Source organism: Otolemur garnettii, unplaced genomic scaffold (assembly GCF_000181295.1).
Source record: "Otolemur garnettii isolate 467f Iridium unplaced genomic scaffold, OtoGar3 scaffold00026, whole genome shotgun sequence".
NCBI lineage: Eukaryota > Metazoa > Chordata > Mammalia > Primates > Galagidae > Otolemur > Otolemur garnettii.
This window is the reverse complement of record NW_003852421.1, coordinates 2,624,647-2,639,508: the sequence shown is the minus strand read 5'-3', so window position 1 is coordinate 2,639,508 and position 14,862 is coordinate 2,624,647. Positions and strand designations below refer to the sequence as shown.

Here is a 14,862-nt window from a genome sequence, read left to right as displayed (position 1 = left end):
GAAGTGAGAGGCGATGCGCTCAGGGAGGGAAGTGAGAGGCGATGCGCTCAGGGAGGGAAGTCAGAGGTGATGCGGTGATGGAGGGAAGTGAGAGGAGATGCGCTCAGGGAGGGAAGTGAGAACTGATGTGCTCATGGAGGGAAGCAGAGTCAGGGGGAAGGCAATGTAATGCGGAGTTAGGAGCCAAAGACTGAGCACAGTCTCTAGATGCTGGCAAATGGACTGATAATGGATTTCTGTACTCCAGGACTGTAAGACGAGTAAATGTACATGGTTTTAAGCCACTAAGTTTGTGGTAACTTGTTACAGGAGTGACAAGAAACTAATACATATTTTGTTATCGGGATGTGAGGTGCTACTTCTAACAAATACAAAAACATATGGAAGTGGCCTTGGAATTGGTTAATGGGTAGAAAATTTTGAGCACTAAGATATAAAGGGCCAGTTTGCCTTAAACAGACTGTTGCAGAAATATAGATTAGACTGACAGGCAAGAAAGAAGTGAGGAGCACAGTAGAGAAAACCACACTGTCTGCAAATATCCAATTCATCACTACCACACAGATGGTAGAGACATGGATGTCCAGTGCCCTGCTGGAGGGAACATGCAAAAGGAAACTGAAGGCAAGGGAATCCTTACTACATAGTGCCAGAAAGCACAGCTGAATTAGACATGGAAAGTAGAACTTGCAAGCAGTAAACTTAGATATTTAGATATTTAGCTGAAGAGATTTCTAAGCAAAGGATTGAAAATGCAATCTGGTTTATTCTTGCTAAAGTGTAAGAGAGAACAGACAGATTGGGAGATGAACTGTTCAGAAATAAAGGAACCAGGATTAGATAATTTTGAAAATTCTTAGCCCATCCAGATTGCAAAAGAGACAAAAACTAGGAGATTCACTATGAATAAGTACATTCTGGAAAGAAAGCCGTGAGTGTGGCTGTACCATCCTTTGCTAGTTCCACTGAAGAAATAAAAGATCAATTTATTTAGTGATAGAGAAAGCTCTTTGAAGAAATTAAGGATGTGATTCATGGATCCCCTCAGCCCCAAATATCAATGATTTATTCAAGAGAGATCTGCAGAGGAGTATAACACAGTGAATCCTTGTGATGTACACCAAAGACCCACAAGGTTCCTGAGAATGGTACGTCTCAGAAACACCATAAGCTTGAATTGAAAGGGATGAAAGAAAGAAAGAAGGCTATCTGGCCTCCAAAATTCTACAGGAAAAAAAAAAGGCTGATAAAACAAGTTAGATGCAAAGACATGGACGTTTAATGAAAAAGAATAATATCCCAGACAGCAGAACTATACACAGGTCCAGAGGGCGAAGCTGACAGTCACAGAGGATTACTCCCAGGCCTTGAAACCTAATAGTTGAATTTGAAATTTCTGGGGACAAGTGATCCTTTTCCCCCCTTTCATCTTCTTCCCTTTTGAGTGGGAATGTCTATGATATTTTCCAATGCCTATTCTATCCATTATATTTTGGGAGCAGATAATGTGGTTAGATGATGAGGAATGTTGCCTTAGAATGAATCATACCTACAGTCTCAGCCATGCCAGATTTAGATAGTTAAATGATGAGATGGATACCAATCTGGAGATGATGATATTTAGAAGATATTTTGGACTTTGAGTTCATCTTATAATGGGCTATACTTTGAGGGACCTTGGCATAGAGTGAATGTATTTTACAGATGGGACAGAAGTGGATCTTTGCGGTCAGAGGGTAGATTATGATAGGCTGAAAATTGCCCCTCAATCCCAACCAAAGATATCTGTGCCCTAATCCCCATAACCTATAAATACTAAGATGTAGCCTTATAGTCAAAAGAAAATATTTCCTTGTATATCAGAGTATTAATTTTACACCTACAGGCTCAAGGCAAGGACAAGAACCCAGATGACTTGATTGTTAATAAAGAGTGTAGTGTGTTTCCAACTGCTCCCAGGTCCCAGTTCTCACCAGGGAAACACAGGCTAAACAATAAGGAAATCGAAATAGGCCAAGTAGGGTCATTACTATCCCTCCTTAACTTTTCCTCATACTTCCACCCACCCAGAGAGGGGAAACGAACTTAGCTACAGAACTTTTCAACTCGGTGCACATACCTCTGCCTTCACACCCACTCTGCAGTGCCCCCCAGTATCAAAGTATTAAAGGGACACTTTTTAAAAGGTATTTTGAGATAAAGAAATTATCCTGAATTATCCAGGTAGGCCTGACACAATTGTAAAGATCCTTATAAAAGAGGAGCAAAAGACCAGAGAGAAGGCAGGCAAAAAAGCAGAAGAGAAAGCAACGTGAAAAAAGAAAACAGGACAGAGAGAGAGAGTAATGTGATGCAGGGCTATGAGTCTAGGACTGAAGCTAGAAAAGGCAAGAAAATGGATTCTCCTCAAGACCTTCAGAAGGAGCCTGCCTGGCTGATACCTTGACTTTAGCCCAGTCAGATTGATTTGGGGTTTCTGACCTCTAGAACTGTAAAATAATTAATAAATGGTGTTTTAAGCTTTTGTGATAATTTAATACACAAGCATCAGGAAAAAAATCCAGATTAGGTACTAATTATAAGCGAATAATTAGGTAACAGCTTGCTATGATTCACATCTTATGAAATATTTCACAAACATATACTAAATATGGATATGCAGTCCCATCAAATTTCTTAGATTTGTTATACAAAGACAATCACATAAATTTTATTTTAGTGCAGGTATGCATACATTTGCTTTCAAATTTGAAGGCAGAATGAGAAAAAAAATGACAATTAATACAAGAGATGAAGAATCTGTTTCTGACTGCGTCTGTGCCTCATAAGACAAGACTGCTGTGAGTACACTTACCGCCGAAATTAAGCCACTTAATTGTGGTAGCTATTGTTCATCTTTATTTGCTCACCATAGTGTTGAGTACAGTACTCTGCACGATGTTAATGTTTCAGAAACATTAGCTGATTAAGTAAACAACTTAATGAATAAAAAAAGTGAAGGAGGAAAAGAGTCATTCTTAGCTAGGTTTCACTTGTGGACATTTAAAAGCAACTTTATTTCAAATTAATCTAGAAGGAACAGATGCTAAAATAAAAATAAACAGATCACTTTGTAAAGTAGAATTTTTTTTTAAAGACCTCATGAAGTGAAACCAAAAAACATAAATACATGAATACAAAGTAATAGGAGGTTCCATTTCTGTTTCAAATACAAATGTTCATCCTCCCCCCCATTAAAAAAAAGGAAAAAAAATCAGTATTTTTCACTGTAATAAAAAAAATACATAAAAAAATCTTACGTGTGAAAGTGGAAGAGGTCCCGACACAAATCTAAATCAATGTAATTTCAGAGAGCCCTCCTAGGGTACACAGACATTGGTGATTGCTTTCACCACTGGGACACGAGTAGGCTGAAAAGCTTGCCTGCTACTGGCAAAGAAATTTTGGTGGAATAAGGACAAAAAAGCCAAACTCTGTGAACTAAAATAAAATCTTCAGCTCCTTCCAATAGGCTGATTGTCCAGACCCCCTCTGGGCCAAGAGGATCCCTAAAACTGAGTTGCTAGCCATGAGAAGGGAGATCAGATATGCCTCATCATGCCCCTTAGAGTTTTAGAAATGTCCTCTGTTCTCATTAATGGGCCTAAGGGTACGTAAGACAGACCTGCAGGTCCTCAATATACACAACTACTTGAGTCTAGGCATAGTCCTGTGGTTTGTCTCTGATTAATTCACCCTTATCTTAACTCAGCATTCCTTTTCACTGACTTCTGGTCTATTAAACAGAGAGCTTAATTCTTTCAGCCAATTGTCAGCCAAAGAATCCTTAAACCTTCCTATAACCTGTGGGCCCCTGCTTTGAGATGTCCCATCGTTTCGGACCAAACCAGTGTATGTCTTCCAAGTAATTGATCATGACTTGATCTGTAATTCTTGTCTTCCAGAAGTGCATAAAGACAAACTATAATCCCACAACAAATCCACTTGCTTAAGGTTTCTTGGGTGTGGTTCTGGGCCATAGTCCTCAAATTTGGCTCAGGATAAATCTCTTTAAACTATTTTCAAGAGTATGGCTTCTTTTCTGTCATCACTTTCATCAGCCAAACATTGGCTAGGGTTGCAGATTGGGAAATGGAGAAACAAAGCTAATCCACACTGCCAGCCAATTCCCTTTCATAATATTTTTGCTTACAGGCAGCGGTGCTTCCATTGGGTAGAAAGCAGAGCAATCTCCTAATCACACATGCTTACATCCCAGACTCTGCTGCAGGGCCACAACTCACTGTCAAGAGGAAATCAAATGTGAAAAAGATGGAAACTTTACATCTTTTGTATTAACCTAAATGGAGCTGGAGCACATTCTTCTTAGTAAAGCATCACAAAAATAGAAAAGCATAAATCCAATGTACTAAATTCTAATATGAAGACAGTAGATGAGCCAATACAAGGGTGGGTAGGGGAATCAGCAAGTGCCAAGAGGGGAGGAGGGAAGGCGATGGGGGGTCATGGTGTATGGCATACCTCTTGGGAGTGGGACACAATTATAAGAGGGACTTTAACAAATGAAACCAGTGAACAAAAAAAAGAGCAAAAGTATCTGCCAACCTAGACACCTGTATCCATGGAAAAAAAGGTGTAAGAAAAATAAAGGTAAAACAAAAGCATTTCAGATAAACAAAAGGTGAGAAAATGCATTCTTTGCCATAAGAAAAGAAAGTTCTTCAGAATGAAGGGAAATGAGCACAGAAAAGAACCAAGATCTGCAAAAAGAAATGATGATCAGTGAGGTAGTTATCAAAGGAAATATAAAACAATATAGTTTTAATTTCTTTAAAAGACAACTGACTGAAGTAAATATAACAATATATCTTGGGATTATAATGTATGGGGAAATAAAATGTGACAACAATAATACAAAAAATAGAAAGGATAATAAAATTATACTATTATAAGGTTGCTAAATGTTTCACAAAGTTGTTTAATATCTATTCATGACAAAGTATAATAAGTTACTTAGGTATATTGTAACCTTGAGTAAACAGTAATCATATAAAGTGGTAAAACTAAATAGCAGTGGAGGAAATAAAATGGAATGCAAAACAAAAATAAACAAACCAAATCTCAATTTCCAAAAGAATAGTTGAGAAAAATGGGAAAGAAATAAAAAGATGATAGAATGAAGTCCAAGGAATATAAGTAATTACATTAAATGTAGGCATATTCAACTGTCCAATACGAAAACAGAGACTTTAAATCTGGGTTAAAAAATAGACCCAACTCTATGTAGTTTATAAGAGACATTCCATCAATATAAAGACACAGAACAAAAGTAAAATGATATATGTTGCAAATACTAATCATGAGAAAGCCACATGTCTATACACATAACATGTTTATAACAAAAAAGGAAACGTAAGAGATAAGTATCATCAATGACAAAGACAGATACTTCATAATGACAAAGTTGTCATTATCAAGGCCCAAAGTTGGCTCTCTGCTTAGACTAATAAGAATGACTCATCTTTTTTCTCCCGCATACAATTTCCGAAGGCTTAAGAACCCCTTGTGTGTTTATGGACCTCTGTTTAAGAGCTTCCTTTCAAATTCACATTATCTTAAAGATACAACAGTTTTCATTTCAAGTACATGATTCTCTCCATCCTTGATAAGCACTAGTATTATTATTTATTTCATTCTTGCAAGTCATTTACCTGAAACTTCACCTCCTGATTAATGTTAGATACACGGAACTGCTTCAGGAAGCGCTCATCCTCACTCCAGAAGAGACGGATGTCAGGGATGTCGTAGAGGATCATGGCCAGCCTCTCTAATCCTAAGCCGAAAGCCCAACCCATTCGGTCTTGAGCACCAGCTACAATTAGGAAACAAAACAAAGCAACTGTGTTAAAAATATATCTACAAAGATGAGACAGGTGCATACCCACCCTGAGAGTTATCAGTAATGTTGATTAGATGCCTCCAGGGGCAAGGCACGGGGGAGCTGTGCCAGGGGTGCCCAGTGTACAAGTTTCTTCCTCTCCACACTCCTGACTCCTCCCAGCAGCACTCTGAAGTCATACTGACTATAGTATTGTCTTGCATTTCTGATTAAATCCCAGGATTTCTTAAGCCCTGGTTACCATTTCTTACACTTAGGATTTTTCTGTACTCTTTGCTTGCCCTGATTCCAACATTTAGCCTACTATGTGCAGATTATGGAGGGGAAAGAAAAGATAGTCTCCGTCTAAAATTGGTTTATTAGATAAGGAGATATATTCAAAACATGCTATAGGGACTGTTATTCTGGAAGCGTGTCTCTGCACTCTAAGAAGCTCGGCTGTATTAAAACACAGCAATGCTGCTTCTTAGTAAGTGCTACCTCAGCACTGCATAGAGAGCAAGTGAGACAAGGTGAAAGGTGTATTGAGCACCACTTACTCTAAAAGTATAGCGTCCCTGTTCAGATTAAGTCAATGCCATGAATTCTAAGGGTTTATTTTATACCCGTGAAATAGTGTAAGAGAGAAGATACAAACTCCTGAAGGGAGGAAAGCAGGGAGCAATTCATATTCTGGAAAGCTTATGAAATGAGTTCATCAAAGAAACATAATTCCAACTCCTGATTAATATCAGATACACGGAACTGCTGTGGCAGGCTGAGATGGCCCCTAAGATTCCATCCCCTGTGCATACGCCCTGTGTAAACCCCTCCTGTTAAGTATGGGTGGGTCCTGTAAATAGGATGAGATTTCATGCCTGCGATAGGTTCACTTTACACAAGATTCCACCTTGGAAGATTGCAGAGAAATTTCCTTGTTGGCTGTGAAGAAGAGGGTTGCCATGTTGTAAGGGTCCCATGGCTAGTCCCTCAGGAAGGCCTAAGGGAGCTGAGAGGCCCCTGCAGTCAGTGAGAAAATGGGAATCTCACTCCTATTATGAGATGGAAAGAATTCTTCCAACAGCCCAAATGAGGTGAGAAGTGGACCCCAGCTCCAGATGAAAGCATAGCCTTTCCAACAACTTGATTTCAACCTAGCAAGCTCCTGAGCAGGGGACCCTGTCAGTCCATACCCAGATTCCTGATGCAAGGACATAATTGTGACATAAGTAAGTTTGTGTTGTTTTAGGGCACTAAGTGTGAGGTAATTTGTTTCCTGGGGCAGGAGAAGAGAGGTATGCTAAGCTAGATCTGAAATTTGGAAAGAAAGGTGGTAGGAAATTCCAGAATGAGGGACGGGGTACAAAGCAGGCATCTGGAACAAAGGCAGGTTCCCTTCAAGCCATGTTTAGCATTTTGTTCTTGTTTTCATTTTGCACTTAATGTCTTTCTAAAACATAAAGAACCTAAAATTGGTTCACAGACCCCATTCACTCCAGATTGAACTCAAACACCCATGGAGCCATAGGATCAGATGTACAAGATGCAGAAGAAAAAAAAAGTTGTAAGTTAAATATTAGCACCTTTAGTCATTACTTGACATCAAGGCAATCATAAAGATGAATAGAAGCACAGGCATTAGGCTATAAACTACAGCAAGAACGAGAGGCACTGGTCTTTGTTGGAGAACTTTACAAAAATTTCCACTACCGTTGTAGGCTGACTGTTTATGACATATGAGATTGTGCACATGACAATCTACTCAACAACAGAATGCACGTTCTTTTCAAGGTGGTCATTCACCACCATATTCTGGAATATCAAAAAAATTTCAAATATTTAAAAGAACTGGAAAATGTACAAGAAAATTCTATGTCCAAAATGCAAATAAATCAGAAATCAACAATCTGAAATTTGAGAGTGCTGAAAAATCTTTCACATATTGGGACGTTAATAACCCATGATCAAAGAAGTGATCACAAGTGAATTTAAATTAGAAAATATACAAAATGAATAAAAATTAAGATATGACATATTAAAACCGGAACTCATAAATTATTGGGTGGGAATGCAAAATGACCTAGCACTTTGGAAGATAGTGTGGTAGTTTCTTACAATAAACCAATGGTTGTCAAGGGTCAAGAAAGACCTCCTTGTCAACCAGATGTGGCATAGCTTCTGCATGGAATAGATGAAGAGCTAGCAGAAGGAACATCAGCTGGAAACCACATTTTCAAAAGGTGGAAGGGGAGGGGCCTGGGCCTTCCTACGTGAGATGAGGTACACACTGGGAGTAATGCTGATGGTAGAAACTTAAGTTTCTTGCGCCGGAAACGGCCACCACAGCTAGTTGGTCTTGCCATTCAGTTATTTCCACAAAGCTTAACATTAGTCTAAAATTAAAGTCATCATTGAGATTGACTAACAATTCTACTCAAAAGATCAAAATAGTCAGTTACCTTCACATGCCATTTCTGACTATTTTTCTCAGCAGCCTCACTAAAAAGCTATACTGCTGAAAGTCAGATGCTCTAGAGCTGTTTATTGGTAATGTTCGCGGGCCTCAGGGGTGATTGGTGGGACTACGCTGAAATGTTCATGGTAGTGCTAGGGATATTCATGATTTTCGGACCTCGGTCCCATGAGGCTGTCGGTAGGAACAGGCAGATACCTTTCTGAAGAGAAGAGACTGGCTCTACCTGAGAGAACTCAATGTTAAGGGGAATGAGGGGTCATTCCATCAGGTACCTAAAATGCCAACCACCTTGTGTGTCAAAGCTTCTGTTGGAAGCAGGGAACAACTGGACTCCAGCTCTCTAACACTGCCTACAACCTTGATCTAACCTCATTCTGGTCAAAAAGTGTGCTTGAGGCACTTCATTTCATGAAGGGTTACAAGAAAGGATATGGTGTCCATTTGCTGAGCTTTATCAAACTTTACCTTTAAAACATTTGTTTTGGTTGAATTTAGATTTGGTTCTTCTGAATTACACCCCTGCATTGTGCTATTGGTCCACTTCATTATTAAGACAACACCAGGAACTCCTGTTAAGGATATTGGTCACTATATCACATAGCCTTCCACAGGAGGCTTCAGGAAATAAATTGATCTCAGATTTCAGAAAATGCCTTTGGGCCTTGGGAATAGAAAAACTTTTTTCTCCTGAACAACTGGATTGCTTTTAATTCTAAGGATGTGTTAAATAACGGATCATAATTCACTGTTTACTTTGGCCCCATGGAATCTTAGAGACAAACTTGCAAGTCACCTCTACCACTGCACGAGTGCTCACGAGACATTTTTCTGCATGACTCTTGCCCTAGTTTTATTTTCTTATCTGTATTTCCTCTTTTCTCTGATTATCTCAACTATTTATTTTATCCTCTTGTATGTACTTTTATAAGGCACTTCAAGTTCTTTATGGAAGAAAGTGAGCTATAAATAAATAGACACTTAAAGATATTGTCAGCCAAGGCAGGTATAATTTCCAGGTCTTTGGCACTCCTCAGCTATAATTTGTGGTCAGATACTCAAGGGCTGACAGGGCTTTAAGGCTGTATTTTTTTCCCCTTATTCCAAAACTAGAGTCACCAAAGCAGAGAACTGACTGCAGAGGAACATCCTCAATTAGCAGAGTATTCAGGATGGGAAACAGTTCAGTATTTGGAGTAATGTGATTCTGTGCATGATCGAGCATCCCAAGCAGGAAAACGTTCTGTGTTTATGCTGAAGTTGTTTCCAAGAAAGCCAGCTTACAAATATAAGCAAAGAATACAAGAGAAAAGTCCACAAATGGGAAAGTTTTTTTAAAAGAAAAGGAATTGGAGGAGGAGAAGGAAGAGAATGTCAAAAGAGGACAGTGAGAAGTCACTAGTGTGAATAGGGGAGACATAGAACCTAAAAGATCCTAATCCCACAGGACAGTCATTCTAAGCAGAATCTGGCTCTCCAGGCTCTTCCCCTACAGCTGCAGAGAGCAAAGGAGAGCCCCAAGCATGGAGGTTCTGCACGTGGCCTCTTGTCTACCTCCAACATGAAGACTCTGAGGGCAAGGAACATCTCCAAAGCGAGTATGGCAATACTGTGGGTAAGGTCTGGGCGGAGAGCAAAGAGCACTGTGGAAAGACTAAAAATGAATGCGATTACTCAATGCTGGACCTCCAAAGGCATAGGACATCTGCATTGTCTGTGGAAGTCACTGGAGATGAGGTGGAGATGCTTCTCAAGCCTCCATCTCCAAAGTGCTTAGTCCTGCGGTGTCATGCAGGAAAGGCACATGTCACCAATCTGAGAAAGGGCTAAGAACGGCCAGGGTTGAATATGAAACTAAGGTCTATACATAAGCAACCAAGTCACACCAAGGCACATGCAGCCTGTAGGTCTTCAACAAGGTGTACAATGACCTTGAGCCCCTGGGGAAAGGGGTACATACACCATTACATTATGCCAGCCAGTGCTGACATAAAGTCAAGGCCAGTAATTTTAGGGGAAAAAAAATGTTAAATAGTGTCATCCATTTGAGTGATTATCCTTTTACTTCTAAGAAAACTGGCTTTTCAGATTAATTCTTTTTTAGAATTAATTTAATTTAGAAGGTTTAGAATAATTAGAATAATTAGAAGGTTTAGAATTAATTTAGAAGGTTTAGAATAAACTGGAATGCAAGTGGTGTTTACATTAAGTCAGACCTACTTGCTCATGACTATTCAAAGAAGTTACTACTGTGAGAAGTTTACTCCCATTTTCTCCTGAGAAGTCTGGAAGGACATTTCCTCCTTTATCTATAATTCTCCATCAATGATCTCTTTAACATTTTGGGGACTAAGTAAAATCCTTGTTTCAGAACAAAATTTGCACCAGCCTACAAGCAGGAACCCAAACACAACCCTTTTTTAGGGATGAAATATAAAATTGAATTTGAATTTTGCTGTGCCTGCTGCCATGAATGAAAAGTAAAGGTGTCAGAGTATCAACATATTAACAATGTTCTGCTTTCTTGGCTTCTTTATACAGTTCTGCCTTATTAACCCTTACCATAAACTAATAATTGGCAGTGGGTACCACTGGCTCACTTGTTTAAAAAAAAAAAAAAAAGAAATTCTCAGCAGATACTTTTTTCTCAGAAGTTATAACATAGAACGAAGAGAGATGAATAAAATGAGATATAATAGAATTTTCAAGTAAAATACAATTTCAGAGGGGCTCACTAGAAGAAAACCCCAGATCTTTCTAAGAAGAATGAGGCTTTTTAAAAAGAGAGAGAAAACCACGGACTAATATCCCTTATGAACAAAGATATAGAAATCCTCAACAAATTACAAGACAACCAGATTTGGCAGCATATTAAAAGGATTACATGCCATGATCAAATGGGATTTATCCCAGAAATGGAAGCTAAGACAGTTCAAAATATAAAAATCAATCAGCAGAATATACCACATTAATAGCATAAAGGAAAAAAAAGACCCACAATGATCTCAATTGATGCAATGAAAACACTTGACAAAATGCAATGCCATTTCATGATAAAAATACTCTATCAATTAGGAATACAAGGGAATTTCCTGATCTAAATAAAGCCCAAATATGAACCCCCCCCCCGGCCAATATCGCACTCAGTGGTGAAAAGTTGACAGCGTTTTGCCTAAGATCAAGAATGAGACAAGAATGATCACTATCACCGCTTCTGTGCATTGTAGTACTGGAAGCTCTACCCAGAGAACCTGGGCGAGAAAAAGAAATCAAAGACATCCCTACTAGAAAGGAAGAAATAAAATTAGCTCTATCTGAGATAATTTTATATAAAATTTATAGAACACATTTGAACTAATAAATTCAGTGAAGCTGCATGATAAAAAAAATCAACACACAAAAATCAGTCACATTTCTGTACACTAACAATGAACAATCAGAAAAGGAAATTAAGAAAACAATTCCATTTACAAAACATCAAAAAGACCAAAGTACTTAGGAATAAATGTAACTTAGCACTGGAAAGACTAGTACACAGAAAACCATAAAATGTTACTGAAAGAAATTAAAGAAGGCAGATTTGTTCTTATGATATAAGATTGCATTGGCTATTCAGGGTCATTTATGACTTGATTTGAAGCACAGAAGTACTTTTTTCAACATCTGCAAAATAAGTTGCTGGAATTTTAATGGGTGTTGCATGGAATCTGCAAATCACTTTGGATAGTAGAGACAATTTACCAGTGTTGATAATGCCAATCCATGGGCATGATATGTTCTTTCATCTGCTTATGTGTCCTGTAATTTCTTTTCCCAGCGTTTCACTCTCCTGATAGAGGTCTTTCACCTCCTTTGTTAAATATATTCCTAGGTATTTCATTTTCTTTGATGCCACTGTGAAGGGTACCGTATCTTGGATTTGATTTTCAACTTGAGTGTTGTTGGTGTATATGAAGGCTACTAATTTGTGCACATTGATTTTATATCCTGAGACATTACTATGTTTATTTATCAATTCTAGGAGTCTTTTTATTGAGTCTTTGGGAGCTTTTAGGTATAAAATCACATTGTGATCAAAGAGCAATAGTTTGATGCTCCTTGTTTCCCCATTTAGATACACTTGATATCCTTCTCTTGTCTAAGCGCTCTGCCTAATACTTCTGGCACTATGTTGAATAGAAATGGTGATAGTGGGCAACCTTGTCTGGTTCTAGTTCTAACCAGCAATGCTTTGAATTTTTTTCTTTTAGTGTGATATTGGCTGTGTGTTTGTCATACATAGCTTTCATGAGTTTGTGCTATGTCTCTTCCATGCCAATTTTCTTAAATGTTTTTATCAAAAAAGGGTGCCGTATTTTGTCAAATACTTTTTCTGCATTTATTGAGAGAATAATATGGTCTTTGTTTTTGCTTCTTATTATGTGGTGAAATCTGGAGGAATCACTTTATTAGACTTCAGGCTATACTACATTCTACAAGACTATAGTAAACAAAATAGGATAATATTTGCATAAAAATAAGAGACACATACCTATGGATCAGAACAGATATCAAGCCCTCTTCATATTGCCATCTGATCTTTGACAAAACAAAGAAAAACATACACTGGAGAGGGCAGCGCCTGTGGCTCAAAGGAGTAGGGCATTGGCCCCATATGCCAAAGGTGGTGTGTTCAAACCCAGCCCCGGACAAAAACTGCAAAAAAAAAAAAAAAAAAAACATTGGAGAAAAGAGTCAAAAGTCCCTATTCAATAAATGGTATGGAAAAACTGGATAGCTACATATAAAAGACTGAAACAGGACCTATACCTTTCCCAACTCACAAAAATTAGTCCATGATAGGTTATAGACTTAAACCTAAGACATGAGAGTCAAGAATTCTAGAAGAACATGTTAAAAAAATTTTTATAGATACTGGCCTAGGCAAGGAATTTATGAAGAAGAACCCAAAAGCATCACAATAACAACAAAAATAAAAGCTGTAAGTTAGTTTCATAGTAGGGCTGAGTACATTGGATACTTTTTCTTCCATTCTTGAGATACTTTGCTAAGAAGAATATGTTCCAGCTCCATCCATGTAAACACGAAGGAGGTAAAGGTCTCCATCCTTCTTTAGGGCTGCATAGTATTCCATGGTGTACATATACCACGATCATCCATGGATTGATAGGCACTTGGAAAGCTGTAACCCAATTATAGCCCAAAAATATGGGGAAAGGGAAGAGGGAGGGGAAGGGAGGGGGGAGATAGGTGGAGGGAGGGTGATTGGTGGGATCACGCCTATGGTTCATCTTATAAGGGTACATGTGAGTCTTTCTAAATGTAGAATATAAATGTCTTAACACAATAACTAAGAAAATGACATGTTAACCAGTGTGATGAAAATATTTCAAATTGTATATAAAAACATTACATTGTACCCCATGACTGTATTAATGTACACAGCCATGGTTAAATAAATAAATAAATAAATGGGACCCGATCAAGTTAAAAAGTTTCTGTATAGCCAAGGACACAATCAATTAAGCAAATAGATAACCTACAGAATGGGAGAAGATGTTTGCATTTTACACATCTCATAAAGAACCAATAACTAGAATCTACAAAGAACCCATGCAAATCAATAAAAGATCAAATACCCCCATTAAAAAGTAGGCAAAAAGATATAAATGAAAACTTTGCTAAGGAAGACAGACTAATGGCCAAAAAGCACATGAGAAAATGCTCAGTGTCTCTAATGATCAGGGAAATGTAAACCAAAACTACACTGAGATATTAATGTAGATCATAAAGTCTGATAGCAGAGGATCATGGCAGGGATGTGGAGAGAAGGAAACACCTGTGCACTGTTGGTGGGACTGCGAAGTATGGAAAAGAGTATGGAGCTTCCTCAGAGAACTTAAAGCAGACCTACCATTTGATCCAGCAATCCCACTACTGGGTATTTACCCAAAGGAAAAAGACACTTGCACTTGAATGTTTTTAGCAGCACAATTCACAAGTGCAAAGATGTGAAGCAACCTAAGTGCCCATCAATTCATAAATGGATTGATAAAATGTGGTATATTTATACTGTAGAATATTATTCAGGTGATGGTCTACTATCTTTTGTAACAACCTGAGTGGAATTGGAGACACTTATCCTAAGTGAAGTATTGCAAGAATGGAAAAATAAATACCCAAATAATACTAGTTGATCAGCAGTACGTTGTGCTCATAAGGAAGCAAAACCCAGTGAAATTAAGAGGGTGAGAGGGACGTGAAGGGATAGGTAAATTCCTTTCCCAGTGGGTACATTGCATACTTTCTGGATGAAGGGCACAATTATAGCTTTGACATAAAATATACAAAAGCAAACTATGTAGCCAAACGTGTGTACTGTGTACCCTTATAACATTCTGGAATAAAAAAATAAAACACAACAAAAAAGAAACTTAAAAAGACTAATAAATGAAACATTCTGTGTTCATGGATTAGAAGACAATGTTAATTTTTTTTTTTTTTTTTTTTT

General features: G+C 38.1%; 1 protein-coding gene across 2 annotated transcripts in view; it reads right to left on the bottom strand.

Annotated features, from left to right (window-relative positions):
* FARS2 (phenylalanyl-tRNA synthetase 2, mitochondrial) overlaps positions 1 to 14,862 on the bottom strand; it is a 485,157-nt gene that overhangs the window by 214,654 nt on the left and 255,641 nt on the right. For both annotated transcript variants that reach the window (XM_023512333.1, XM_023512334.1), the window contains one exon: positions 5,712 to 5,872. In XM_023512333.1, coding sequence (XP_023368101.1) covers positions 5,712 to 5,872 — 161 coding nt within the window. The remainder of the gene's footprint in view (positions 1 to 5,711; positions 5,873 to 14,862) is intronic.